We start from the raw sequence: 25,258 nt of genomic DNA on the forward strand, positions 1-25,258 counted from the left end.
TCTCCTGAGCCTGAAGAGGTAGAGGCTGCAGTAAGCTGAGATCGCAGCACTGAACTCCGAGAAAGAAAGAGAGAGAGAGAAGAAAAGAAGGAAGGAAGGAGAGGAAAGAGAGGAGAAAGAAGGGGAGAAAGAAGAGAAAGAGAAACCCTTCCCCCACTCCCAGCCCTTGTGACCTCCACAGCGTCGTCGCTCCGCAGGACCAGGATCGATATGCATCGAATGTGTGAGAAGGGCGAAGTCATAGGTTCTGCCTGTGGTGTCAGTGCATCAACGGCACGGAGTCTGCAGGCATTCTGCCCCCCAACACAGGCCCCTCAGCTTCGTGTGTGTGTGTGTGTGTGTGTGTGTGTGTGTGTGTGTTGAGGTCCAGAAAGGGTAATAGGTAAAAGATCGGGAGAAACACGGCCACGTTGAAAGTAATGCGTTCCTTGAATTCTTTTAGGTCCTCTCCCAGCTGCCTTCCCCCAAGGAGGTGCTGTGGTTCCCCTTCCTGCTCGCGTCTGTGCCAGTGCTCGCTGCTGCTCCTGTCTGCAGGACGCTTTTGCTCTCTGGTTTGCGGGTAGACGCTTGTGTTCATCCTTGTATATATGAGTTTGCTTGGTGCCTGGCACATAGTACACATTCGATACATGCTTGCTTTGTGAATTGTAGCTCCTGTGAGGGAATTCAGATAATCCTGGATCAGAAGGCATGGAGGCTGAAAGAACTCACGGATCAGGTGTTCAGTCTCATTTCATAAGAGAGAGACTGAGGCTCCCAGCATTGCCCCATTGAACCATTGCCTGGTTCGCTGAGGCCTTCCTCAGTGAGGCCGGAGCTGGCGCGGCCCTCAGGGACCCCTTTCCTTTCTCCCCCAGATCACCACCCTGCCACCAGTTCTCCTAGCCATGGACTGCATCCTCGTCACTTCTTTCCTTCGTCACCTTTTGGTTCCTCTGCAAGCTCTCCCAGGGCAGGGGACAGAGAAGATCCAGGAAGCCAAACTGTCTGCTGTGCTCCTAAGAGGAAACGATGTCTTGTGGGGGGTTGTTTGTTTTAATTCGTGGTTTTCTTAGTGTTGGTGGTGTTGGATTTTAAATTCAAATTTAAAGGATGAAATTAAAATCAATGACCAGTGGGTATCTGCTAATCTCACATCCATTTTTTCCCATTATCACAGAGGTATGACTGGAGTTAGAAACAATATTATCAAGAACTCTGGGAATAAGTAAAAACAATCTCTCTCTCTCTCTCTCTTTCTCTCTCTCTCTCTCTCTCACACACACACACACCTCTCTCCTCTCCCTCTCTCTCACACACACACCTCTCATACACACCTCTCTCTCCTCTCCCTCTCTCACACACACACCTCTCTCTCCTCTCTCTCTCTCTCTCTCACACACACACACACACAGCCCCCTCACTTTTATTGAAGAGCAAAGGTAGCAAAGACATCCTGTGGCCCAGGCAGTCAGTGGCTTTGGGCACTCATGTGATACCCACTGGACTGTGATTGCTGTTAAGTACAAGCCTGGAGTGTGGTTTCATCTGGTGCAGAGCGCTTTCATCTTGCTGCCTTGCACCCGGATGGTAGCCCATCCAAGTGAACATCATGACCTGCACCTGAGCATAATAGAAATTGATTTAAGAATCAGAGTCAGAGCAATGGGTTCTGCAGAACAGTATCATCTTGCACAGAAAAGGCCATGTCTCACTGAATCTCTTCCCTTAGCCCATTCAGAAATACAGTCCTACTCTCAAGGGGCTGAAGCGTTTCTCCTTCAAGGCCAGTTCTTGGCTTTCACTTGCCTCATGGGACCAGCTGGACCAAACCCAGTCTCCGAGCACTGACGGGCTCTCCCTGCTTCCCATCACCCTCTCCCAGGCAGTCATCAGGTGGTTCAAAGGGACTTAGCCATCCCTAAGCTTCTGCTGTTTGACTTCAAGACTCTCAGGATTTGAGAGCAGAATAACCCTCACTCTGACATCACACTTCCTGCAGTACATGTGTGCTTGTGTGTTTGCGTCCAGTGCTCAAGATAGGCACTGAAGCTGTCCCCAGGGTGGAGCACTGTGGCCATTCCTGTGGACCGAGGATGAGCAATAGGGAGGACCAACCTTGAAACATGGTCCTTTAAAAAGAAATGCATGGCTTTCTTTTGTATACAAATCACGCTTCTAAAGTATTTTAGGTGGGAGTCAAACATGTACCAGGGATTCCGATCTAAAGACAGGATGGGGCTGGAGAGAATAGAAGCTGAAGAGTCTTATCCTGCCCCACCTGTGCTCTTGTTCCCTCTGCCTTTTTAAAAGCCTGATTTCTTGAAGTGCAACTTACATATAGTAAATTCACTCCTTTTAGTGTATAGTTTTCTGAGTCTTGACAAACACACAAGTCGTGACCTCACAAGATATGAGAATAGTGCCAGCGCCCCCCCACCCGCATTCCTTCCTCCCCCCCTGTCGTCAACTCTTCCCCCTCCCCAGCCCCTGGCACCCCCTGGCCTGTTTTCAGCCCCTGTTGTCCTGTCTTCTTCAGAATGTCATAGAACATGGATTTTGCAAACAATCTTTTGAGTGTTCTTTCACTTAGCTGAATGTGTTTGAGATTCATCAGTGTTATTGGGTGTGTTTGATGTTCATTCCTTTTCATTACTGAGTAGTATTCCATTGCATGGATATACCTCAGTTTACCTATTCCCTGCTTAAGGATAATTTGGGTGGTTTCCCTTTTGGGGCAATTACGAATAAAGTTGTAGGTTTTGAAGATACCAACAATATTATTTTATAATTTAAAACACAACTTATATTTAGCTCTTCCTGTCCTGAAGCTTGTTGCAAATAGTTTATCTGCTGGGCCACGTTCAAGGACTGGGGTCCCTGACGTCATGGTCCCTGACAAAAAGTGGTGTTTGGAGGGGGTGCGTGCATCGGCAAGTGGTGTGTGGAAAGAGATACGAATTCAGAGCTTTGAAAATGCAGTAAAGACAAAGTGCTCCCAGGGTGACTGGGAAATGGAGGTGGCAAGTCAGTCTTTTATTTACTCTACCCGTTCTGAGCTCACCAGCCCCTAAGCCCACCCACTTGCTCAGGGAGAATGTGGGCCTCTGGAACTGGGCATCTGCGGAGACTTCCCAGGGGAGGGGTGGAGTCTGCCCCTCACTGCGGGAGGCCTCCCGGGGAGACAGTGTGAAATAGGAGAGGGAGGAGGAGACGAGGTCGAGGTAGCTCTGCACCAACGCTGCCAGTGCGGGGAGGGGATGCTGGGCCAGTCACCTAGCTGCGGAGGGCTCCATTTCACTGAATCCCTTTGCGCCTTGGATTTTCTCTCTTCACTTCCTTGCCCTTTGGCAATTTGCTGTTCATTAGCACCTCCGCCGAAGACCCGGGGCCAGCACCAGAATTCCCACCTTAACCGGAGAGCCCCTGTCCTTCTGCAAACACTCGCACAGGACGAATGTGGGAGACAAGTGGAAACCAGCCACAAAGAAATGGGGTGGGAGGGTCGTCTTTAAAATTCACTCCGTTCTGCCGGTCGCAGTGGCTCACGCCTGTAATCCCAGGATTTTGGGAGGCCGAGGAGGGTGGATTACCAGGTCAGGAGTTCGAGACCAGCCTGGCCAATATGGTGAAACCCCGTCTCTACTAAAAATACAAAAAAATTAGCTGGGCGTGGTGGCGCACGCCTGTAGTCCCAGCTACTTGGGAGGCTGAGGCAGGAGAATTGCTTGAACCCAGGAGGCGTAGGTTGCAGTGAGCCGAGATCACGCCACTGCACTCCAGCCTGGGTAACAAGAGCGAAACTCTGTCTCAAAAAAATAGAAAAAAAAATTAAAAATAAAAAAAATTAGCTGGGCGTGGTAGTGCTCGCCAGTAGTTCCAGCGGTTGGGGAGGCTGAGGCAGGAGAATTGCTTGAATCCGGGAGGCGGAGGTTGAGCCGGGATCGCGTTACTGCACTCCAGCCTGGGCGACAAAGCAAGACTCCGTCTCAAAAAAAAAAAAAAAAAAAAAAATCACTCCGTTCAGAATACAGTGAACAGCCTTTTGACAGAAGAAGGGCCATCTAGCTATCCCAAGCCCCTTGCCTCCCTATCCTGTGGCTGTTATTAGAAGAAACCGATGATTTCTAACAATAGGAGCCTCCGAGTTCGGGAGGCGGTGTTTGGAGGGGAGCAGTGCTCTCGGTGGCCACCTGCTGCGCTTGGGGTGGGAGGGGTGGTCGTGGAGGCCACTTTCCTGTCCACCGACAGGGAAGCCTGGCCTGTCTGAAGGGGTCCTCGCCTGAGCCGAGGACGGCGGGACCTCCTGCCCTAGCACAGCCCCCCTTTCCGAGGACCCTGGGTCCCCGCGCGTGCGGGCAAGAGGCTGTTTTCGCACTTGGGCTTCGCGCTTCCTTGACACTTTCCTGTCTTTAGCTCGCCGCGCCAGGTCGCGGCGCCCGCCTGGGCGTCTTCTCCAACTCCGGGTCACCTCGGGGCGAGGGCAAGGGTGCGGGGCGGGTGGGGCTTTCCAACCACCACGGTGGGTTGCGGGGGGAGCTTTGTGGAAACGGGCGGAGCTGGCTCAGGGAACGCCAGATCTCTAGGGCACCCACCAGTCCCCTGATGTGCGCTTGGAGGTCTTGGGCCTGGCTGCGCTCCAGCCGCGGGTGTCCCCACCGTTAGCACTGACCTCCAGGGGAGCTGGGCGAGGGGAGCCCTGGACTCTGAGTTGACCTCCTCCCTGTCGGGTTCTCTCTCCTCCCACCCAGACCTGGCCCTTTCTGGCCTCCTTCCTCTCTGAGGAGGTCCCGGGCTCTGTTTCCTAGCCAAGTCTCTCGACTCCCAGCTTGCCTTCTTTCCCAGGATCTGTGTTCCCTCTCCTTTCTGTCTCTGCATTCTCTGCCCATCCATTCCCTGCTTTGGTTTTTCTATAACACTGCATCATTCAACACTCCGTATTTGATTTATTTATTGTCCGTTTTTCTCTTATAGCATGTAAGCGCCTTAAGATAGAATTCTTCTCTATTTCGTTCCTTGCCTGTAATGTTCCTGGCACAGAGTAGGTGCTCAGTAAATGTGAAATGAATGAATGAGTGGATGAATGGATGCATGCATGAGTGAATGAATCCCCATCTCTCCCTCTCCGCTGCTGGCCACTCTTTTCTCTCTGCCCTGGTCTCTGCCTGCCTTCCTTTGTCTCCACCACTTTTCTCTCCCACTTCTAGCTTCTCCTTCTCCACTCCTCACCCTGCATTTTTTCCTCTATCCTGCTGACTTGGTCCCTCCATCTGTCCAGGATTTACTGGTTGGGTTCTCTGTCCCTTGGAAAGGGTGTATCTGGCTCCTGGTCAGGCTTCACCCCCAGAGCCCTGTGGCCTCCCTCACCAATCTAACAGCCTAAGCATCCAGCCAGGTTCCCAGCTCAACCTCCCACATCCTTACTGTGCACAGGGAAGTCCCTTCTTCCTTCAGCCTCCAGGACCCGGGGACCCCAGGGTGTCCTTAGAAGAAGCCTAGATTTGGGCTGTTGGTTTGTAGGCAGTAGCAGCTCCACTGGCGGGTGAAGCCAGCAGGGATTCGTGCCATCCAGGGTGGGCACACCCTCCACTCCTGGCCAGTGTTTTACTCTGAGAAAAGGCAATCCTGCACCCTGTGCACCCGGTCCCTTGAGGAGAATGTTTCATTCTATATCTCCCAGCAACTCTGATGGATGCTATTAGCAGCCTTTTTGAAATTTCAATCAGTCTCCCAACATTTATTGTGCACCTACTGTAATTCTTGCTCTGGGCAGACCAGGATTTTGGTCACTGCCTTCACAGAGCATAGCTTTTAGGATGTGTAGAGGGGAGGTGAGTGTGTGTGTGTGTGTGTGTGTGTGTGTGTGTGTGTGTGTACAGCCAACCCCAGATAAATTATCTCATAACTTCAGGGGACACAGATGAATGAATAAAGTGCAAGATCATTTTCTTAGTCCAAGGATGTTAACCATGCTCTTGCTCTGGGCTCAGTGCAAACAGCACTGCGACTTCTGAAGTCTCTAACTGGGGAGTAGTGAGGCCCCACCTGGGAAAGAATTGGGGCCTATGTCACCAAGAGGGATCCCAGAGGAGGCAGTCCCTGAAGGAAAGGGCACCTTACAGACTCAAAGAGCCTGCAGTCTGGGAACAAGACCCCCTATGGCCTGGGTGGTGAGTGGCCTGAGCAGTAGGTGTTGGCCACTCTTTTGGGCTGCTGTTGTCCCCAGGTCCTTGGATGAGGAGGGAGAGAGGGAGCCAGGTTGGCAGCAGGAAAAGTAGCATACCTGGAGGCACCAGCGTGGGCACTGTCTCCAGCGCTGGTGCCCCTCAACCTGCTGGAGCCCCTGCCTAGACTTGCAGGCACCGGGAGCAGGCTTCAGTCCTGGCCTCAGCTACCCTGGACCTGAAGAGGCCCTCCCTATTCAGAAAGGCTCTGGCATCTGTCCTGAACTCAGCAAAAATATTAAGAGATTCCTGTTCACTTGTTTTCCCCTTCCTGTGGGCTCTTAGATTATGAGATATAAACTTTTTTAAACATTGATTTTATTTTTTAAATGTCAAACATGCTCATTAAAGAAAACTTAGAAATATTCTTAAAAGACAGTTTTTAAAAAGAGTTTTTCATGGTAGAAAGCCAATATTAAATAGAATGGAAAAAAAGAACTAAGATTTAGGATTGCCTGTTCTAGATCTGCAGTTTCGCCCTTGCTTTGCCACCTCGGACAAATGCCTTAACCTCTCTGAGCCTCCGTTTGCTGGTTTGTAAGGTGAGGGTGATAACACCTTCTCTCCCTCCCTCTTGCTAATGATTTTGTTGTTCCCTAGAGAAAAATGAGATTTGAAAGTGTTCTGTAATCTGGAAATGACTATAAAATATGAGGGGGTGTGCCACAAACTCTGGGCCACAGGGCTGGAAGCGCCAGGAAGCACTTGCGGAGGTCTGCGAGGGAGAATGTGTATTCGCTTTGCAACGCAGAGTAGTAATTTCGAAAGCAAGACCATTAACAAGCGCTGTTCCTTCCTGTCCCGTCATCTGTAACCGGCTACAGAGCACGGTTCCCGGGGAAACAGGGCGGGGGGCTCTACGTCCACCCTGTATCCCCAAGAATTCTGAGTGCCCGAGGCACAGACCTTCGGACGTGAAGGAAGGTAGGTCTACGTGGGCTTGCAGCTGAATTCGTTCACCGTTTTTCCTTCAGCAGGGACGCGTCCTGCTCTGCACCCTAGTTCTCGGCGCCGCGCCCGCGGGGGCTCATTCGGGGCACCGCGGACCGCGAAGATGAGGACCTAGAGCAGCCCAGGGAAGGAGACCGGCGCCCAGACCCAGCGTGGGAAGCCAGGGCCGCGTAGGGGCCGACCCGGCATTCGTTCTGTGCGGGTCACCTTGAAGGTCTGTCTGGAACCCTCTCAGACAGGTCCGCAGAGGCGCGTCCATATCTTGGAGGAATTCGTTCCATAGAACGAGGGTTGACTTCTGTAGTTCCCTCTCTGGGGGTTTCTGGTTTTCGATTATAAGACTCTGGCGACCTTGGTGGCGCCGATGTTTTTCAGATGTTGCTTTTGTTCCGGGTGCAGCGGCCAAGATCATGGTCTCAGACGTTGCACTTGGTTTAAAGCAAACTCAGACACGTCCCACCAAAAAGTCGCAGGAACTCGACGCTAGGAAACCATCAGTGGTTTCACTGCAAGTTCCAGCATCCACCGTTTATTTTTATTTTGGGGAGAAACCAGAGTTTAGATTCCTCTGTACATGATGCACAGCCTACAATTTGCTTCTTCTAGGGTTTGGACCAGCTCAAGTCCCACAATCCTTAACGGGATAGGGTAATGTAATTTACTCATGTCTTGGAGATTTTTTTTTTTTTTTAAGAGTACAGTACACCTAAGTAATTCTTATTTGTCTAAAATCTGATGACCTGACGCTGGGTTATTAGACCCAGGCTTTGGGGGTGGGTGGGCGGGGAAGGTGGTCAAAGAAGTTCACAGTTAAATTCTCTTCCTAGACTATGGGAAAAGAAAGCCGAGAGAGGACATGAATAGGGATTGGGCCACTCTACCCAGGCCAGCCCAGGCATATCTTCCTTAAAAATAGCCCAGAGGCCGGACCTCAGAGCCTCCACCCGCTGCCCCCCTTCCCAGCGGCCTCGGGATTGAGAGAGAAGCTTGGGAACCGAGAGAGGCAGCCGATAAACCTCCTCCAGCCGGCGGGCCAGCGAGGCCTTGAAATGCTCTCCGCTCCTGGCAACGTGCAGGCTCCCGCTTGGCCTAAGGGAGGGACGGGGCGAGCAAAGGAGGAAAGGAGGGAAAAGGAAACACCCTCAAAAGAGCAGGCCGCTTGCCAACCCCTGGTCTGTCCTTGAGCGAAGGCCTTGGGGAGAAAGTTGGGGAGCTCAACCTAGAGAAAGAAGCCTCAGGAAACAAAATTTTCTGTCCCAGGTGCCTTCCAGAGACAGCGAATATTCCTGGGTCAGGGAAGCCCAGGTTTCAGCCCACTAGGAGTGCCAGCGGAAGGTGTGGGTAAAGGGCCGGAGTGGTGGGAGGTGGCAGGGGTGGTGGCCCGTGGCTTGCAGAAGTGGGGGAGCAGGGAATCTGGGGTTCTTCGCCAACAAGCACCCAGCAAGAACAGGCGATTCCACCCAGGGGTGTGGCAGCAGCCACCGACAGCACAGCCTGTTATAGCTCCAACAGTGTACAGAGGAGGGGATTGAAGTTTAGGGAGGGCGAGGAGGACGAGGGTGAAGGCTTGCCGTAAGACCCCGCACCTCCCGCTGTGGCCCATCCGGCACTGCTCCGAGAAGCCCGCGTTGGAGCGGCCCGTGTCCTTGGGTGTCGGGAGGACGCTCAGATGGCGCCCCGCCAGACACTAAGCCCCAAGCCCCTGGCTTGTTGCTAAGAAAATTCACTGCCTGGTCCCTCAGACTCAGTTGTTTTCGCCCTTTGATGGTCGTGCGTGGGTGGTAGCTCTGGGACTGGGACCTCGGGCAGCGCTGGAGCCAACGATTTCCTCAGAGAAAGGAGAGGCCAGGGCAACTTCTCACTCGCCCAAACCCAGACTTCTCACTCTCCAGAAAGGCCTTGCAGGCCCCTGCCGCAGGCCTTGGCTTCGTGCCTCTCTCGCTCACCCCCACGGGGATGAGAGCGGGTTTCAAATCGGGAGCAAGGGTCTGCTTCCTTCTCCGAGGCGTCTGAAGGATCGCAGATTGAAGTGTGCTCCGGAGACCGCTTTTCCCCAGCGCCGGCCTCCGAGATCCCCAGGACGCCTTCAGCCTTAAGTTCCCACGTCTCGGGTCCGTGACGCCAGTTCTACTAAGGAGCAGGCTAGGAGTTGCGGGAAGACGGAGAAGAAACCCTAAATGGGCGGCCCCAGCTTTCGGGGCGCAGGCCGGCCGGGGTCTCGAGGGAAGGCTGCAGTGCGTCCAGCCTGCCCGCAGGCCTTTCGCCCCTGGGCGCCCCACGCGGCCTCAGTTTCCTCTCCTCTGTTTGGGCCCCGGTGAACCTCCGCACCTCTCATTCAGGGAAGAGAATTCCCCGCGCAGCTGCGCTGGTTTCTTCCTCTGGGATTTTCCTGAGAATCCCCGGGAGTTGGCCACGATCCCACCGGGAGTTTCCTTCTACCCAGTTTCGAGTCCTGGCCTCGTCCTTAGAGCCCGGGTTGCCTTCACTCAGGCCGGGAATCCACGACTGATTTCCAACTGCGGAAGCGGGTGGCGTCCCTAGTCTGCTTTCGAAGTAACACGGGTTTCGTGCAGGGTGGTATCCCGACCCCTCCCCCATCCCTCTAATCTGGTTTAAGAAGCCTGTGCTGGAGAGAAAAACGCGGTCCAAAAAAAAAAAAAAAAAAAAAAAAAAGTTTAACCGAAAGCCTGAGAGCCACCCGCCGGTTGTTATCTGGGGCTGAAGGCTGCGGTAATCGATGGGTTATTTTTACGCGGTAATAGGGCCCTGTGATTGCTCTATTAACCTTTAGACCTGTCGGAGGGACTCTCCGGTTGGCAGCCCCGCTGCGCAGGGGCCTCCAGGCCCTGACGCCGACTCCCAACTCAGACCTGACACATTCCCCTCCCCCATTCCAGAGAGGGGACTGCAGCCCCTGGAGAGCCCCCTCCACGGAGGAGCTCCCCAGGACCGCCGGGCTCCCCGGCCCTTGCTTCGTCCCTTGGATTGGTGCAGCGGCCGCCGCAGGCTGCGGAAAAAACGGAGAAAGATTAAAAGACAGGAGGCCACAGGAGATGAGAAGCGTCCCCAGAAAGGGATGCACACTTTGCGTAAACACATAACATAGAGGGCTGACCCTCGGCTCCCGACCATCTCCCTGGGCTTTTGGGAAGCAAAAGGGAGGCTTCGGTCTCTGCGCTCTGATTTAAGGAGGCAGTCTGGGTGTCTCCTGAACCTCCCCGGAGTCCGGTGCTGGGTGGATCCCCACTAACATTGCCCAGAAACTTGCGTCCAGCCCCGGGTACCCCGGGTGACCTAGTACTCCACACGAGATCGGGAGTTGAGCCCAAGAGGTCACCTTCCCGTCTACTAGCCCCGCCCCTCGCCCACCGCGCGGGATGAGGACCACGGGAAGGGGGGCGGGGAGGGAGAAAAGGAACTCATTAATAAAGCTGACCCTGGGCACCATAGCGAACTCAATCGACCTCTGGCTGGGCTGCGGGTGAAGCCCCGAGCCCTGGCGGTAACACTTGGGCGTTTTCCGCGGAGACCCCAGCGCCTGGACTTTGCCTGGTGGGGGAGCTTTCCGCACGGTCCCGCAGCCCGGCGCCCAACAGAGGTGCAGCCGGTGCCGCGCACCCCCGCCCCGCCCTTGCACGTGACTCCCACAGGCCAGTCAGCGCCCGCGGGCCGACGCGCTGGGCCTGGGACCCGAGCTGCGAGCTGTGGACTCAGAGGCGGCCGGCGCAGAGGCCGCGAGAGGCTTCGTCGCCGCTGCAGCTCCGGGGAGCGCGCGCGGAAGCTCCAGGCCGGGCAGGTAGGGCTTTTTTCTTTCTTCGCTCTTTCCCGCGGTCCCCCAAACTCGGAGCTCCTCGGCTCTTGCCGGTCTGGAGGTAGAGAAGTAGCCAGTGGGAGGAAAAGAGACAACCACTATCCGCTTCCTCGAAATTGGCCAACCCCTGCTCTGCTTTTGACTTTGCCTTAGCAACGTCTTTAAGTCAAAGTAAGATCTGGGGGCAAAACAGAGAGGAATGATGGAAGCGCCTTTGGATTCTTTCCTTGTGAACTTGAACGCTTTCAGTCCCTGCCCCCGGGTGCACATTCTCCCGCCCTTGTTTGCACATCACAGGCCGGGGCCTGGGTGGTGATGTTGGCCGTGTGAAGTTGCCGAGACCAACGGACCCTGGAGAGGCCGCACGGCCGCTCTTACAAGGAGGGAAGTAGACGGAGGTGTGTCGCCCACCAACGACTCCGGGGACGTCGGGCGGCGGTGCCAGGCAGCGCCGCAGGGCCTAGGGGGGCCCGGGAGGTGCTCCGAGGCGCGGGGCGGCTGCTGAGCGGCTGGACTGTTGATGGCCTTTCTGGCCAGCCTCCTCGCCCTCGGGGCTGGGGTCCAGGGACTGAATGCCCTTCTGGAAGCTCACCACCCCACCCACCCGCGTTGCTTCTGCCTGAAACTGGCGGAGGGCCCGAACCTGGACCGGAGCCGCGACTGCCCTCCGCCGGTCACGGCGCTGCCCAGATCCGCGGCGTTATGTCGCTCGGCTTTGGGCTCAGGAGTCACCGAGGGCAGAGGAGGATGCCGGGGTGGTGGACTGCCACCAGGTTGAGGAAAGGAGGGGCCTTTTGGTTGGAGAAGAGCGTGGTGAGGGACCCGCGGCCAGTGGAATCCGTGGGGCAGCGCGGCCCTCACCGCAGAGGTGGGGAAGAGCCTCGGGCAAGTGTTTCCTGTGTTCCCAGAAAAGGAAGGCATCGACAGCAGGTTTCAGGCTTTCAAAGAAGCACTGGGGTGAGGAGGTAACGCTCCGCACAAGTCTGTGTCTCCTCCCTGGCTGCGGCCCGCTTGGTTGTGCCGGCTAGCGTGTGACCATCCTCCTTGCTGCAGGCCGAGAGCCGAGGCTCGAACCCAGGCCGTGAGGAGTGTCCTGGAAAGGGACGGGGACATTTGGGGGCTTGCAATTCTCCCATTCTCAAAAATAGATCGGAAGAGGGCTGTTGGTTGATTCTTGAAAGGAGAGCGCATTTCCTGTGAGCCTGCGAATTTGGGGTGAACTGGGGCGAGTGATCAGAAGGAGAGCGAACGCTCCCCGATTCCGGCAGTCTCAGGAGCTGCTGGGCTTTCTCCACCGGCTGCAGGATCTAGGATCAATTTCAGCAACCAGGCGTTTTGCAAAAGTAGCTAATTTCTTGTTTTTCCAGAAAGGTATGGAGGGGTATTTTCTCCACCTTCTGTTCTAGTAATCCAAGTAAGGCCATGTATCAGCCATTTGAAAAGGCAGTGAATGTGATAAATACAAATATTAGATTTGTAACATTTTTGGTATTTACATTTCAAAGTCTGCAAGTTGCTACCTGTATGTATACTGGAAGTTGGATTACAAAATTCTGAATCTCGTTTCTTTTCCGTGGTTATGAGAGGAAAAAAAATTACATTATCTTGGAGAACTACAGGAGTTGAGTATTACAGAAAATACAGTGAAATAGATCAGCGGCTTGATTTAAAAGTTAAATACTGGATCTTTTATTAAGGCAAACCTATAGTTCTTTAACTTTGTTTTCAAAAGGAAAAGTTGGTGACCTCAGGTCAATTTTTTTGTTTTTCCTGACTATTCTCTAACCAAACTTGCTGTAATGAACTATTTGCCAAACCAAGTTTAATGCATATTTTGAAAGCAAATAAGCTTTTAGGAGTTACCATGTGACTGTGTAATACAATACAATACCATTAATTCCATTATGATTACTAGTGATGTTGCAAAAATGGTGAAAAGCACTATGTAGTGTGTATTAAAGATTCCATTTCCAGATTTTACAATAACAAAGATGAGCATTTATTATAGTACATACATCTGAGGTACTTTCTTGTGTTACATTAGAAATCTGTAGTAATAGTCAACTATTATTTAGAACTTTCCTTTTGTCTTTTATGACAGTTTTATAAAAACCTGCTATAAGTGCTTTACAAATACTAATTTATAATCTTCACCCCTAAGCTTCATGATGACTCTACACAATAGATACCTTTAATATTTGCATTCTGCAGAGGGGGAAACTGAGGCACAGAGAGGCTAAGTAATTTGTCTAAAGGTATTCATTTTGTAAGTGTCAGAGCCTGGATTCAGTATATAGTTAATATCCTTGTAAGTCTACTATTGAAATAAAAAAGAAACCATTGTCAGGAGTAGTTGCCTCTTCTTAAAGAGAGAAATGGAAGTGTGGTGGACAGCCTCAAGCCCTTGGAGCCCTACTGATCCCATCCCCTTCCCCCACCCCTTCTGACTGTACTTTGATCTTAGACAAGTTTCAAAAGTGTCCAGTGCTTCAGTTCCCTCTTGTAAAATGAAGAGAGACACCTGTACTTAGCAGAGTTGTAGAGAAAAGGACCTGGAGGTAATTCAGACAGCAGGTAATTCAGAAAGTGGAGCTCTTATTTTATAAGAAAAACTGCCTTACAATATCAAAACGTAGGATGCTGGGAAGCATATAATCAAGTTCCACAAACTGCTCTTTCCCCAAGTGTCCACGTGGGTGTGATGATTCTGCCTGTGGGTAACTTGTGATTCTACATGAAGAACCCCTTCAGTGAATTAGAATGGTCCACTGGATTATTCTATAAAGCGACATTGTACATTCCTTTCACTTTTCTGGTTCCGACATACAATTTGGAAAACATCTAAATTATAACTATTTGCAAGAATCCTGTAGCTTATCCAATTTGATGTCCACATGGTGTAGTGTATGGATGAGAGTTTCTCAGTCCTCTTCATGAGACTTAGCAGACACCACTGTTCACTTATAAACATTTGGACTCTACTTCTATATATATATTTTTTAAGATTACAAACAAAACTTTGTTAGGTCACTGTTTGGTAAAAAGTTTGTCCTTGTGCCCCCAAGGACAATATAAAGTTCTTTCTAGGCCAAGAATGCCTGGGGAGAGATGGGGAGAACAGAGGAGATGAGAGATTTGTTGGATCCCAGGCACTCTGCATTAACCCCAAACTTTTGGACTTAGACTGTGCCAAAAATATGCTTGCAGAATAACGTAATATTGAAGACCTTTGGGATAAGCAATACAAAAATAATTGACCAAGATCACAACCAGTAAACTGCATGCCCAAGACCCGGGAAGCCCCTGTTCCCCGGGGCGCCCCTCCCCATGCTTGCCTGGGACGCCTGATCCAACGCCTGCACAAAACAAAGGCCGCTGCTTCCGGGCACCGCACTGCGGGGCCTCTGCAGCTGCACCCCCAAACCCCCGTGGTGACTTCGTTTGCAGCATGGAAGAAGCAACCAGGCAGGTCGAGAGTGGGTTCTGAAAGCTCTGGGATGAACCACTGTCTCTTTTTGTCGTTCCTCCTTTAGGACCCCGGCTGCAGCGAGGAGGAAGGAACCAGCCTAGCCCTCAGCCTTGGAGCCAGCTAGCACTTCTGCGCCCATAGCCGCGGGTGTCCTGGAGGCCTCACGGCGGGACGAGTGGGGGACCTGAAGGCCCGTGCGCCACCTCCAGGCCTGGACGCGCCCTCGGTCTTCTGCCCTGCATAGGCGCTCCGGACCTCCAGGCACTGAGTGAATTCAGCTGCGCCTGCGTCGCCTTCCGGAACCACCAAAAATTCAAATCAGGATTTTCCGGAGTCAACAGGAGCCTAGAGTCTTTTGCTCAATGCCGGATTTAATACGTATATATTTTTAAGCGATTTGGTTTTTTCCCTTTGACTTTTGATCTTCGAGACAGCTCCTTTCACGCACATTATTGTTGCCGTCGTTTTCTCTCCCCGCGTGACTCCTTGACCTGCGAAGGAGAGGGAGGACCCCGAAGTCGGGAGTTCGCCGGGGCGATGTACCAGAGCCTGGCCATGGCCGCCAACCACGGGCCGCCCCCCGGGGCCTACGAGGCGGGCGGCCCCGGGGCGTTCATGCACAGCGCGGGCGCCGCGTCCTCGCCGGTCTACGTGCCCACGCCGCGGGTGCCCTCCTCCGTGCTGGGTCTGTCCTACCTCCAGGGCGGAGGCGCGGGTGCAGCGTCGGGAGGCGCCACGGGCGGCGGCTCAGGGGCGGCCCCGTCGGGTGCAGGGCCGGGGACCCAGCAGAGCAGCCCGGGCTGGAGCCAGGCCGGAGCCGACGGAGCCACCTACACCCCGCCGCCGGTGTCGCCGCGCTTCTCCTTCCCCGGGACCACTGGGTCCCTGGCTGCCGCCGCCGCCGCTGCCGCGGCCCGGGAAGCTGCGGCCTACAGCAGTGGCAGTGCTGCGGCGGGCGCGGGCCTGGCGGGCCGCGAGCAGTACGGGCGCGCTGGGTTCGCGGGCTCCTACTCCAGCCCCTACCCGGCCTACATGGCCGATGTGGGCGCATCCTGGGCCGCTGCAGCCGCCGCCTCCGCCGGCCCCTTCGACAGCCCTGTCTTGCACAGCCTGCCCGGCCGGGCCAACCCCGCCGCCCGACACCCCAATCTTGGTGAGTAGGGGCGCCAGGGCGCGTGGGTGGATCTTGAGCCCTGTTGGGAACCCCTCGTTTTTCATGAATGCCTGCGTTGAGTTGGGGAAGGTCCTTGAAGACCTGAAGTTTCCAGGGCAGGCAGAAGCCAGTGCGGGGCTGGCGACATCGCAGCCCCTGGAGACTGGCTTCTGTGCAGGGGGCCGGGCCTTCCTGTCCGGGCCTCTTCTGAGACCGTAGCGGGGTTCGAGTGCGGCCTCCCGGCAGCCTCGGACGTCGGCCGCGGCCACGCCGCACTGTGGGTGATGCGGGAGGCCAGCGGGCTCCCTGGAGAGCCGGGGGCAGCGGCCCGGAATCCCTGCTTGGACGGCGCTGGAGATCGCTGGGTTTCTGCCCCCATTTCCTCCCCGCCAACTCTCGGGCCTCCGCGGGGAACTGATGACAGTGGTTTGGGCCTCAGACCTTCTGGGCCATTTGGCGGCCCAGTTGGAAGATCCCTCAGAGTGGCAGATGATTTTCCTGTCGGGGGTCTCACACCGAGAACAAAGGAGGGATGGAGCAAAGGAGACGCCGGGGAGATGCGCCGAACAGGAGCCGGCACCGTGCCGGTGTCTCCTGCCGGACGCGTGAGCGCATCATGCGGGTGACGGTGCGGACCTCCGTCAATGCCCAAGACCACAGAGGCCTAAGGGGCTTGTTTATGACGCCCGAGTTAAACGGAGACTGCAGTCGCTTGCACGCGTGGAGCCTCCTCTTCTCGCGCGGGCCAGGGTTGGAAATAACCGTTGTGGTAGGTTCTATGCAGCGTTTGCCTCCGCCGTCCGACAGGGAGGGACGGCAAACAGGTCTCAGCCTCCACTGATTTACACATAAACGCAGCAGATCTGAGAAGGGGCCTGGGCACAGGGGCTGGGGGAGAAAGGGAAGTGGCCACACCTAGTTCAAAATGCAAACGACCTCTGGAATGTCGGGAAGGGACGGAGGAGTGGGTTTGGATTGAGCCCACCCTTTGGGGGAGGGGAAGCCCGGATTTGAAAAGCAGAGCTCGCGTTTATTGACCACATACTAAGTGCTAAATCCTTCTGCATTTGTTCTCACTTTGAAGAGTAAAGGCTGCCCCGGCCAGGTTTCCAGTATTGGGCTGGCTCCGAGAAGGGCCCCGGCTTTGAAGCGCTTTTAAATTATCCTCTGGCCCTGGGTGGCCAGGGAAGGTCCCCGGGGGTACAGCCAAATACACATTGCCGGCAAACTGATTAACCCTGGAACTGGCGCCGAGGCCCAATCTTTGGCTCTTGGCGTTCCCCTCCCCCTCACCCCTCTTGGGGGAGCCAGACGGCCACCCCCAGGGGAGGAGGGCCAGGCGAGCCTCTCTGCGACCTTTGCTCGATAGCAGCGGCATCTCCACACAATGGCGCCCAAAGGCGGGAGTGCGGAGCAGGGGGTGGGGCTCGCCCTGGCCATGCGCGCTGACGGAGGAGTCCTCTCTCTCCAGGGCCCTCTGACATAAAATAGGGAGGACTGGGTCAGGAGATCGAGACTATCCTGGCCAATATGGTGACATCCCGTCTCTACTAAAATACAAAAAAGAAAAAGAAAATTAGCCTGGCATGGTGGCACGCGCCTGTAGTCCCAGTTACTCGGGAGGCTTAGGAAGGAGAACCACTTGAACCCAGGAGGCCGAGATTGCAGTGAGCCGAGATTGCGCCACTGCACTGCAGCCTGGATGACAGAGCGAGACTCCATCTCAAAAAAGAAAAAAAGAAAAAGTAAAAGAAGGAAAGGAAGGAAGGGAAGGAAAATGGAAGGAAGGAAGGAAGGAAGGAGGAAGGAAGATCATGTGACTACATGCAGTATTCAGATTTTAAAATGTCAGCCATGCCATGTAGAAGCGGCTGAAATAAGGGATGTTTCCCAAATTCCCGTGTCAGCAAATGGCAGCTGACCTCTCTGAGCATCTCCCTGCCAGAACTGCCACCTGTCTTCTCTGGGCTCTTCCCTGATACCTCATAAAGTCCACAGCCTTTGGGGTCGGGCCTAGAGGGTGGATTTTTTCTTCTGCACACAGCCAAGTGTTTTGGGAGAGGTGTGGGCTGTCTCGAAGAGGGAACACAGGGCATGTTGAACTTGCTGGCTTTTGTATCTTCGAGGTGTTCTGCAGATGGCACTTACGTAAAAGCAACTGAAGTTAAAAGCAACACATATGGCCAGGCATGGAGGCTCATACCTGTAATCCCAGAACTTTGGGAAGCTGAGGCAAAAGGATTATTTGAGGCCAGGAGTTCAAGCCCAGCCTGAGCAAAATAGTGAGACCCTGTCTTTACAAAACATATTTAAACATTAGCCAGCCGGGCACGGTGGCTCACACCTGTGATCCCAGTACTTTGGAAGGCTTAGGCTGGCAGATCACCTGAGGTCGGGAGTTCAAGACCAAAATGGCTGTCTCTACTAAAAAAAAAAGAAAAAAAAATTAGCCAGGGCTGGTGTTGCGTGCCTGTAGTCCCAGCTTTGGAAGCTGAGTAGGAGGATCACATGAGCCCAAGGCCACTGTACTCCAACCTGGGTGACACAGTGAGACGCTGTCTCAAAAAAAAAAAAAAAAAAAAAAAGGGCAGTGCATGTGAATGTGCTCTTTATATATTCTTCCCATCACTTGGGCCCTCCTACTTGCCTGGCAACTTTAGTGAGGACCAGCACTAGATCCTAGCTGGCCTGGTAATGGAGGGAAGCTGAGAGCTGACCCCAGCTTTCCGAGCAGTTCCCACTGATCCCTAAGATGGCCAGACAGTGTGGTGGGAGGAGCACAGGGGTTTAAAGTCACGCAAACCTAGAGTCATTTTCAGGAGCCTCATGTCATCTTGGGCAAGTTACTCCTCTCAGTCTCACGTCTTTTTCTGTAAAAGGGGATCATCATAAGTATTTTTAGTGATACCTTAAATTAGAAAAATAAGGTAAGACTTGTGAAGAATTTGGCTTTGGTTCTTTGTAAATGATGGTTATTTTATTGACTAGTGAATCGCTGTCATGTAGAGTTACCTATGTTGCTGGTGTGCCCAGGACTGAGGGTTTTCCCAGGACTTGGATCGTTAGTGCTAAACCTGGGACAGTCCCCAATGACACAGATCGTTGGGCACTCAATGTGAAACGGGGCATGACTCATCGTTGTGGGTTGGTAATGAGCTGAAAGTGAGGAGGAGAAGCAGCAAAGGTGGTTCTTTCCTCTGTCCAGGAGGCTCTGGAAGTTATCACCTAAGTGCTACCATCTGCCTTTGGTCTTGAAGGGTGAGCAGGAGTTTGTCAGGGAAAGAACAAGCAATTTCTTTTAAGAAAGAAATATTAAAGGCCGGGCGCGGTGGCTCACACCTATAATCCCAGCTCTTTGGGAGGCTGAGGTGGGTGGATCACGAGGTCAAGAGGTCGAGACCATCCTGGTCAACATGGTAAAACCCCGTCTCTACTAAAAATACAAAAATTAGCCGGGCATGGTGGTGCGTGCCTGTAGTCCCAGCTACTCGGGAGGCTAAGGCAGGAGAATTGCTTGAACCCGGGAGGCAGAGGTTGCGGTGAGCCAAGATCGCGCCATTGCACTCTAGCCTGGGTAACAAGAGCGAAACTCCATCTCAAAAAAAGAAAAAAAAAGAAGAAAGAAATATTGACCATTTTATAGGGGAAAAAAAGAAATAAGGGGCCAGGCACAGTGGCTCACAGCTGTAATCCCACACTTAGAGGCTGAGGTGGGAGGATTGCTTGAGCTCCAGAGTTCAAGACCAGCCTGGACAACATAATGAGTCGCCATCTCAAAAAAAAAAAATTTGCTGGGCATGGTAACATTTGCCTGTAACTCCAGCAACTGGGGAGGCTGAGGTGGGAGGATCACTTGAGTCAGGGAGGTTGAGGCTGCAGTGAGCTGTGATTGCACCACTGTACTCCTACCTGGAGAACAGAGTGAAGACCCTGTCTCCGAAAAAGAAAAAGAAAGAATATACCCTTGTTTTCTAATAATTTCATGGAGCACCCGTGAAATAATACAGTGCAGCCTGACCTTTGTTTAAATAATATATTTGTCACTATAGGTAAAAACTATACACACTAATTCACCCTTAACTCAGAAACTGTTTTTAATTTCAATAAGGAGAAATAAGAGAACACTTTTATTTTTCTATGTAGCTGCTGTAGTTTTAACCATATCTTGCCATAGTTCTTATGTTGGTTATTTGAATAGGGCAAAAATCAAAATAATAAAAGTTGACACCGGCCTCTGTAAAGCCCTGAACTTAGGTTGGAAGTAATAAGTGTGGCCTGACTGCAATGTATGTGAACTTTAATTCACTCCAAGTTCCATATGAGCTACGACCCTAAAACAACTGTGAAAATCACTAGTTAGTCTGCTTGAATGGAATTATGTGACCTTACTGAGGGCAGGTACAGAGTCTTACTCATTTAAGTGCCTGGCAAATGTGGGGCACTTAGCAAATATTTGCATAGGGATCTCAGTGGTAATTGCCCCAGGACTCTGCCCTGCCTGGGTCCAACCACACAGAATGGCTGCGTGAGTCCTTTAAGAAGCAAACTCGAGAGCCCTAGGGAAGGGTGGGAAGGATGGAAGAGGGTTCTTGAAACTTACTGGAGGAAAGCAGGGCTTTTAGGCTGGAGAAGTCACTGGGTGGATAAAAGCAAGATGGAGTATGACTGTCCACATTTCTAAAACACGCACACACACAAAAGCCCGTGGCCTTTTAACTGTGTCTTATTACTCAAGGTGAGCAGATATTAGATGCGAGAAGAACACTCGTAGGTGATTGTAGTTGTGTGGAAATGTAATATGGAACATGGCTTGTCTTCATCATAAACTCCTAGAAGCACTGTGGTGGAGCTGTGTGCACAGTTCTTGCATTTTGGGGGCTAGAATCTGCCTGTGCCTGTGAAACAGCAGTAGCAGGAGAATGAAGCTGTTTCCTTTAAAAGAACCCAGTCACGGTGGCTACACATGTGTCTCCATATGGCAGCATCGTGGAGCTGTGCTCTTAAAATGGGAGTCTTTTATTGCATGTACATTACACCTCAATGACGCTGATTTTTGTACCAGTTAATGCTTGTGAGTTGGAAAGGCTGAAAAGGAGACCGAAATGGAAATAGATTGTAAATATACCTTGACAGCTATATGGTGGTAGGTGTTATCGAAAAGGCCAGGAAAATATATTTTACTATGGAGTATCAATTGTTTTGTGTAACGGAGAAATAAGCAGTTAGGATATTCTCTAAGGATTTCAAAATTTTGAATCATTTTTAGAGTTGATAAAAATAACAATACAGTGAAATACGTGTACAGTATTTCACCATGTTACCCAAACAATTTATTTAAAAGAAGTTGGGCCCCATTAGGTATTGAGTGAGGGCATTCGAGGTGTTCAAAGAGTCTGTTTATGGTGCAAGTCAGTGAAAAACCCTGAAGTGTTTTCTGGATCTTTTGGGGCCTGCTTATCAAGTACGCCAGTGGCTTTCAGAGCCGGCTCATTTGTGCGGGGAGCTTTGTGAGACTGGAGAGTGATTTGTCAGCCTTCAGGAAAACCAAGGTTGTTTAACTTTCCGGTTACCACCCGAGCAGGTCAGTCAGAGTTGGGGTTGGTCTGTGGTACTAAGCTGAGAACCAATTAAATAAGGAAGGTGTGTTGGGGTGGTCAGGGGTGTGTCACTACCTCTAGTGAGCCCTGTCACTTGCCCAATTGTGTCCCATCAAAAGGTCAAGCCACATTTGCTAGGCACTTTCTATCACTCAGGTAGAATGATGCCCAGGAGACATTTCTAGATAACACCTTATTCTGTATCCCTCCCCATTTCTTTTCTTGCTTAAATGCACTAAGAAAACAAACATACTCTGAGGTGTGGGGAAACAGGAACTCTGATACCTGTGGGTGGAAGTGTAAATCGGTCTGACCTTTATGGAGAGTCTTTGGTGTAGTTGCCATAAAATTGCAAAGTAGACAGCCTTGACTCCGAAATTTTCACCTCTAGGGATTTATTCACAAATACACCAGCACATATTAATTGCGGCATTGTTCTTAATAACAAAATTGGAAATAATCTGAATGTGCATCATTAGGGACTGTCTTTATGCACCTGGCACATAGAAATCAGAAGCTTTGTAGGCATAAAAATAATGAAGTTCATTATCTAATGTATGGAATCCTTGAAGACATTTATAAATGTAGGAAGTGTATATAGCACTTGACTCTTTGTGTTAAAAAAAAAAAAAGGAAGAAAAGGATTATATTCACTTGAAAATAGAAAATCTCACGAGAAATTTGTAGCACAGATTGCCTGTGGGGAGGAAAGTGGGTAGTCAGGGATGATGGTAGAAGAGGGAATTTTACTATGCATGCCTTGGAACTTTTTGAATTTTTTAACCACCTTAACCATTTTTATAGTCATTTCTGTGCTTCATTAATCCATTAAATAACAAGAAAATACATTTAAAATATAGGGAAGTTAAGTTTATCTAAAAATTTCAAATCATTGGCTGGGCACAGTGGCTTATGCCTGTAATCCCAGCACTTTGGGAGGCCAAGGTGGGCAGATCACAAGGTCAGGAGTTCGAGACCAGCCTGGCCAACATGGTGAAACCCCATCTCTACTAAAAATACAAAAATTAGTTGGGCATGGTGGCACGTGCCTGTAATTACAGCTACTCAAGAGGTTGAGGCAGGAGAATTGCTTGAACCTGGGAGGTAGAGGTTGCAGTGAGCCGAGATCATGCCACTGCATACCAGCCTAGGCGACAGAGCAAGACTTCATCTCGGAAAAAAAAAAAAATTCAAATCATCTTCTCCATTTTAAGTATATAGTTGAGTAGTGCTAAGTATATTCGCATTGCTGTGTCTCACGTCTCTAGAACTTAAACTCTACGTATTAAAATACTACTGCATTCCTCTCCATACCAGCGCCTGGTAACCTGCATGCTACTTCCCTTTTCTTATGAATTTGACCACTCTAAGGATCTCGTATAAGTAGAATCATACAGTATTTGTCCTTTTGTGTCTGGCTTATTTCACTTAACATGATGTCTTTATGATGTATCCATGTTGTAGCATGTGCCAGAATTTCCTTCCTTTCAAGGCTAAATAATATTCCATTGTATGTGTAGCCCACCTTTCATTTAGCCATTCTTCCATAGATGGACACCTGATTTGCTTCTCCCTCTTGGCTGTTGTGGGGAATGCTTCTATAAACATGTGTGTGCAAATGGAACCTTTTGAATTTCGAAGGATGTGACTATATTACCTATTTTTAAAACCATATTAAACTAATTAAGTTTTAAAACATAGGCCGGGGGTGGTGGCTCATGCCTATAATTGCAGCACTTTGGGAGGCTGAGGTGGGTGAATCACGAGGTCCAGAGATGGAGACCATCCTGGTCAACATGGTGAAACCGTCTCTACTAAAAATATAAAAATTAGCTGGGCGTGGTGGTATGCACCTGTAGTCCCAGCTACTCAGGAGGCTGAGTCAGGAGAATCGCTGAAACCCGGGAGGTGGAGGTTGCAGTGAGCCAAGATTGTGCCATTGCACTCCAGCCTGGGTGACAGGGTGAGACTCTGTCTCAGAAAAAATTAAAATTAAAATAAATAAATAAATAACAGACATACGGTATTCATGAATCAATTTCCTGAAAGTATCCTCTTTAAAAAACGAATTCTATATTTAGTGTTCATGGATGCACAGGAAAACTGCTTTAAGGCATAAGTTGTTTTTTATTAAATTTGTCTTTTACCTATTCTTTTACAAATTCTTTGGGGTTTTTCTTTGTACTCAAGCTTCCTCAAGATTTTTAAAGACAGATCAAAATCATCCTCAGTGGCAATCCTGTATTTGGCTTTTGATTTTGTTTCTCTCATAGGAGGTTGCTTTACTGAGGGAGGGAATCTCTCATCCTAGTCTTAGTATTGGTAGTAGATCTAAGCAATTGGCAGACACCCCCAACCCCACTGTACTGTGGCTTCCCCCGTGTGGGCACACACTCACACACTAGGCAATGCTGACCTCTCCAGGTAGGCAGTTTTCCCTCAGGTTACATTGGGGTTACCTGCCTGAAAACCACTAACCTACTGCAATGATGGGATTGTGTGAAGAACAAGTTACAGGGCAAGGTGATTCTTTTAAACCTTTCTTTTAAGCCTGTCATTTTAAGACAATTTAGTTGTACTGAATTTTGAGCTGAAGCCAGTTGCAAATGTCGCTCTTGTGTTTGCATAAGAAAGAGGAAATATGCTGGTTTTCCTTTCCTTATTCTAGAAGCTGGCAATTCCTGCAGATGAGAGCTGCTGCTTTAAGAACTGAAGCAACTTTTCTGACATCTGAGACTATCTGTCTTTTGGGGACTTCTTTGTCTAGCCTGCTTGCAGAACCAGGTGACAAGGCTGTCTTGGAAATGAGTATCGCTCTGCTGTATTGACCTCTGATAGGCCATGACAGCCTACGTAACATACAACATAAACGGCTTACTAAGACTAATTTGATGGCTATCTCTAGAGCTACTCTTTTGTCACCTTCTAAAGAAGACAGGGAAGATAATATGAATGGGGTTATAATAGGAATAATCTTGATTCTGTTTTAATTTATACAAAATACGTTTATAAATGTTGGTACATCCATGTTTGGATACTGGCTAACAACGTTTTAGGGAGAGTAGCCTGTATCTTGCACAACATTCCATTGTGAACAGTAAGGTGGATCCCCATCCATGAAGAAATCATCTCATACCAGGAACTTTGGAGCCTTTCCCTAAGAGATAGATAGGATGATCTCCGTTTTGCTGGAAAGGAAGCTGATACCCAGAAAGAGGCCGTAATCTCAGGTCCCCATGGATAGTAAACAGCCCTGGTTTGAAACCCAGGTGAGCCCAACCTGCAGAATTGTACTTTCCCCCTTTCCCCACACTTTGCATTTGCCAAATCTGATATGAGGGCACTTAGCGCTTCAGAACCAGAAGCTATGTGTGATTGAAGGGCTCTATTAAACCTTAGGATTTGCGTTGACTTGTCACTCCCATCCGCTTCCTCTCCCCAGGGGAGCTTCTCGTCTGAGTTTCCGTTTGCTTCCCACCAATCACTGTCTATCTAGGTACAATGTCGTCCTAAGGAACCTTCCGTCTCGTTCCTCAGCTGCAAGCTGTGCAGTTGAGGAATGCAATGTTAGGAATCCCAGTGTTGCACCAACTTCCTTTTTAGCCCTTGGATTCTGGTGTGCAGAGAATTAAAGAGACTTCCCAGGATTCAGACCCTCCCAGCGAGAGGATTCTCCTGGCTCTGCCGAAATTGCTGGCTGCTTAGGAGCAAAACCATATGGCTCCCTTAAAAATCCCTTTCCTAAAAGAAATCTATAACTGCGTTCTCTGTCTTCCCTTATCTCTGAAGATTTCAAATGTATTTGTGGTAGAGGCTGAGAAAGAAGAGAAGAGCACAGTAATGAGGATGTTAGTGAATGTTAAGAAGAGAGCCATGGATCACTACGGTGACTGAAGCCCCAGGCAGGAAAAGCCCCATGGAATGGGTCTCAACTGAACATAGCAGCCCATCAGTGGAAGCTTTCTTGTTTCTGGCAGGTGGCCTACGGTTTTATCTATTACTGCTCTGTAATCAGAATTGAGCCAGGATATTCAAGCTTCTTATCTGAATGATGGGAATTTGGTTTTCTGGTCT

General features: G+C 50.8%; 1 protein-coding gene across 6 annotated transcripts in view; it reads left to right on the plus strand.

Moving 5' to 3' along the window:
* The window catches only part of GATA4 (GATA binding protein 4), an 82,786-nt gene that overhangs the window by 16,563 nt on the left and 40,965 nt on the right, over window positions 1-25,258 (plus strand). For 2 of the 6 annotated variants that reach the window (XM_064368805.1, XM_064368801.1), the window contains exon 2: window positions 14,499-15,587. In XM_064368805.1, coding sequence (XP_064224875.1) covers window positions 14,972-15,587 — 616 coding nt within the window. In that variant the 5' untranslated portion in view covers window positions 14,499-14,971. Of the gene's footprint in view, window positions 1-6,948; window positions 7,128-8,268; window positions 8,490-10,860; window positions 10,951-11,853; window positions 11,923-14,498; window positions 15,588-25,258 lie in introns of those variants that run through there. The other 4 variants (XM_064368802.1, XM_064368803.1, XM_012457353.2 and 1 more) reach the window with 4 other exon arrangements.

The sequence above is a fragment of the Aotus nancymaae genome, unplaced genomic scaffold (assembly GCF_030222135.1).
Source record: "Aotus nancymaae isolate 86718 unplaced genomic scaffold, 86718_ANA_hifiasm-v0.15.2.pri h1tg000079l, whole genome shotgun sequence".
Classification (NCBI taxonomy): Eukaryota; Metazoa; Chordata; class Mammalia; order Primates; family Aotidae; genus Aotus; species Aotus nancymaae.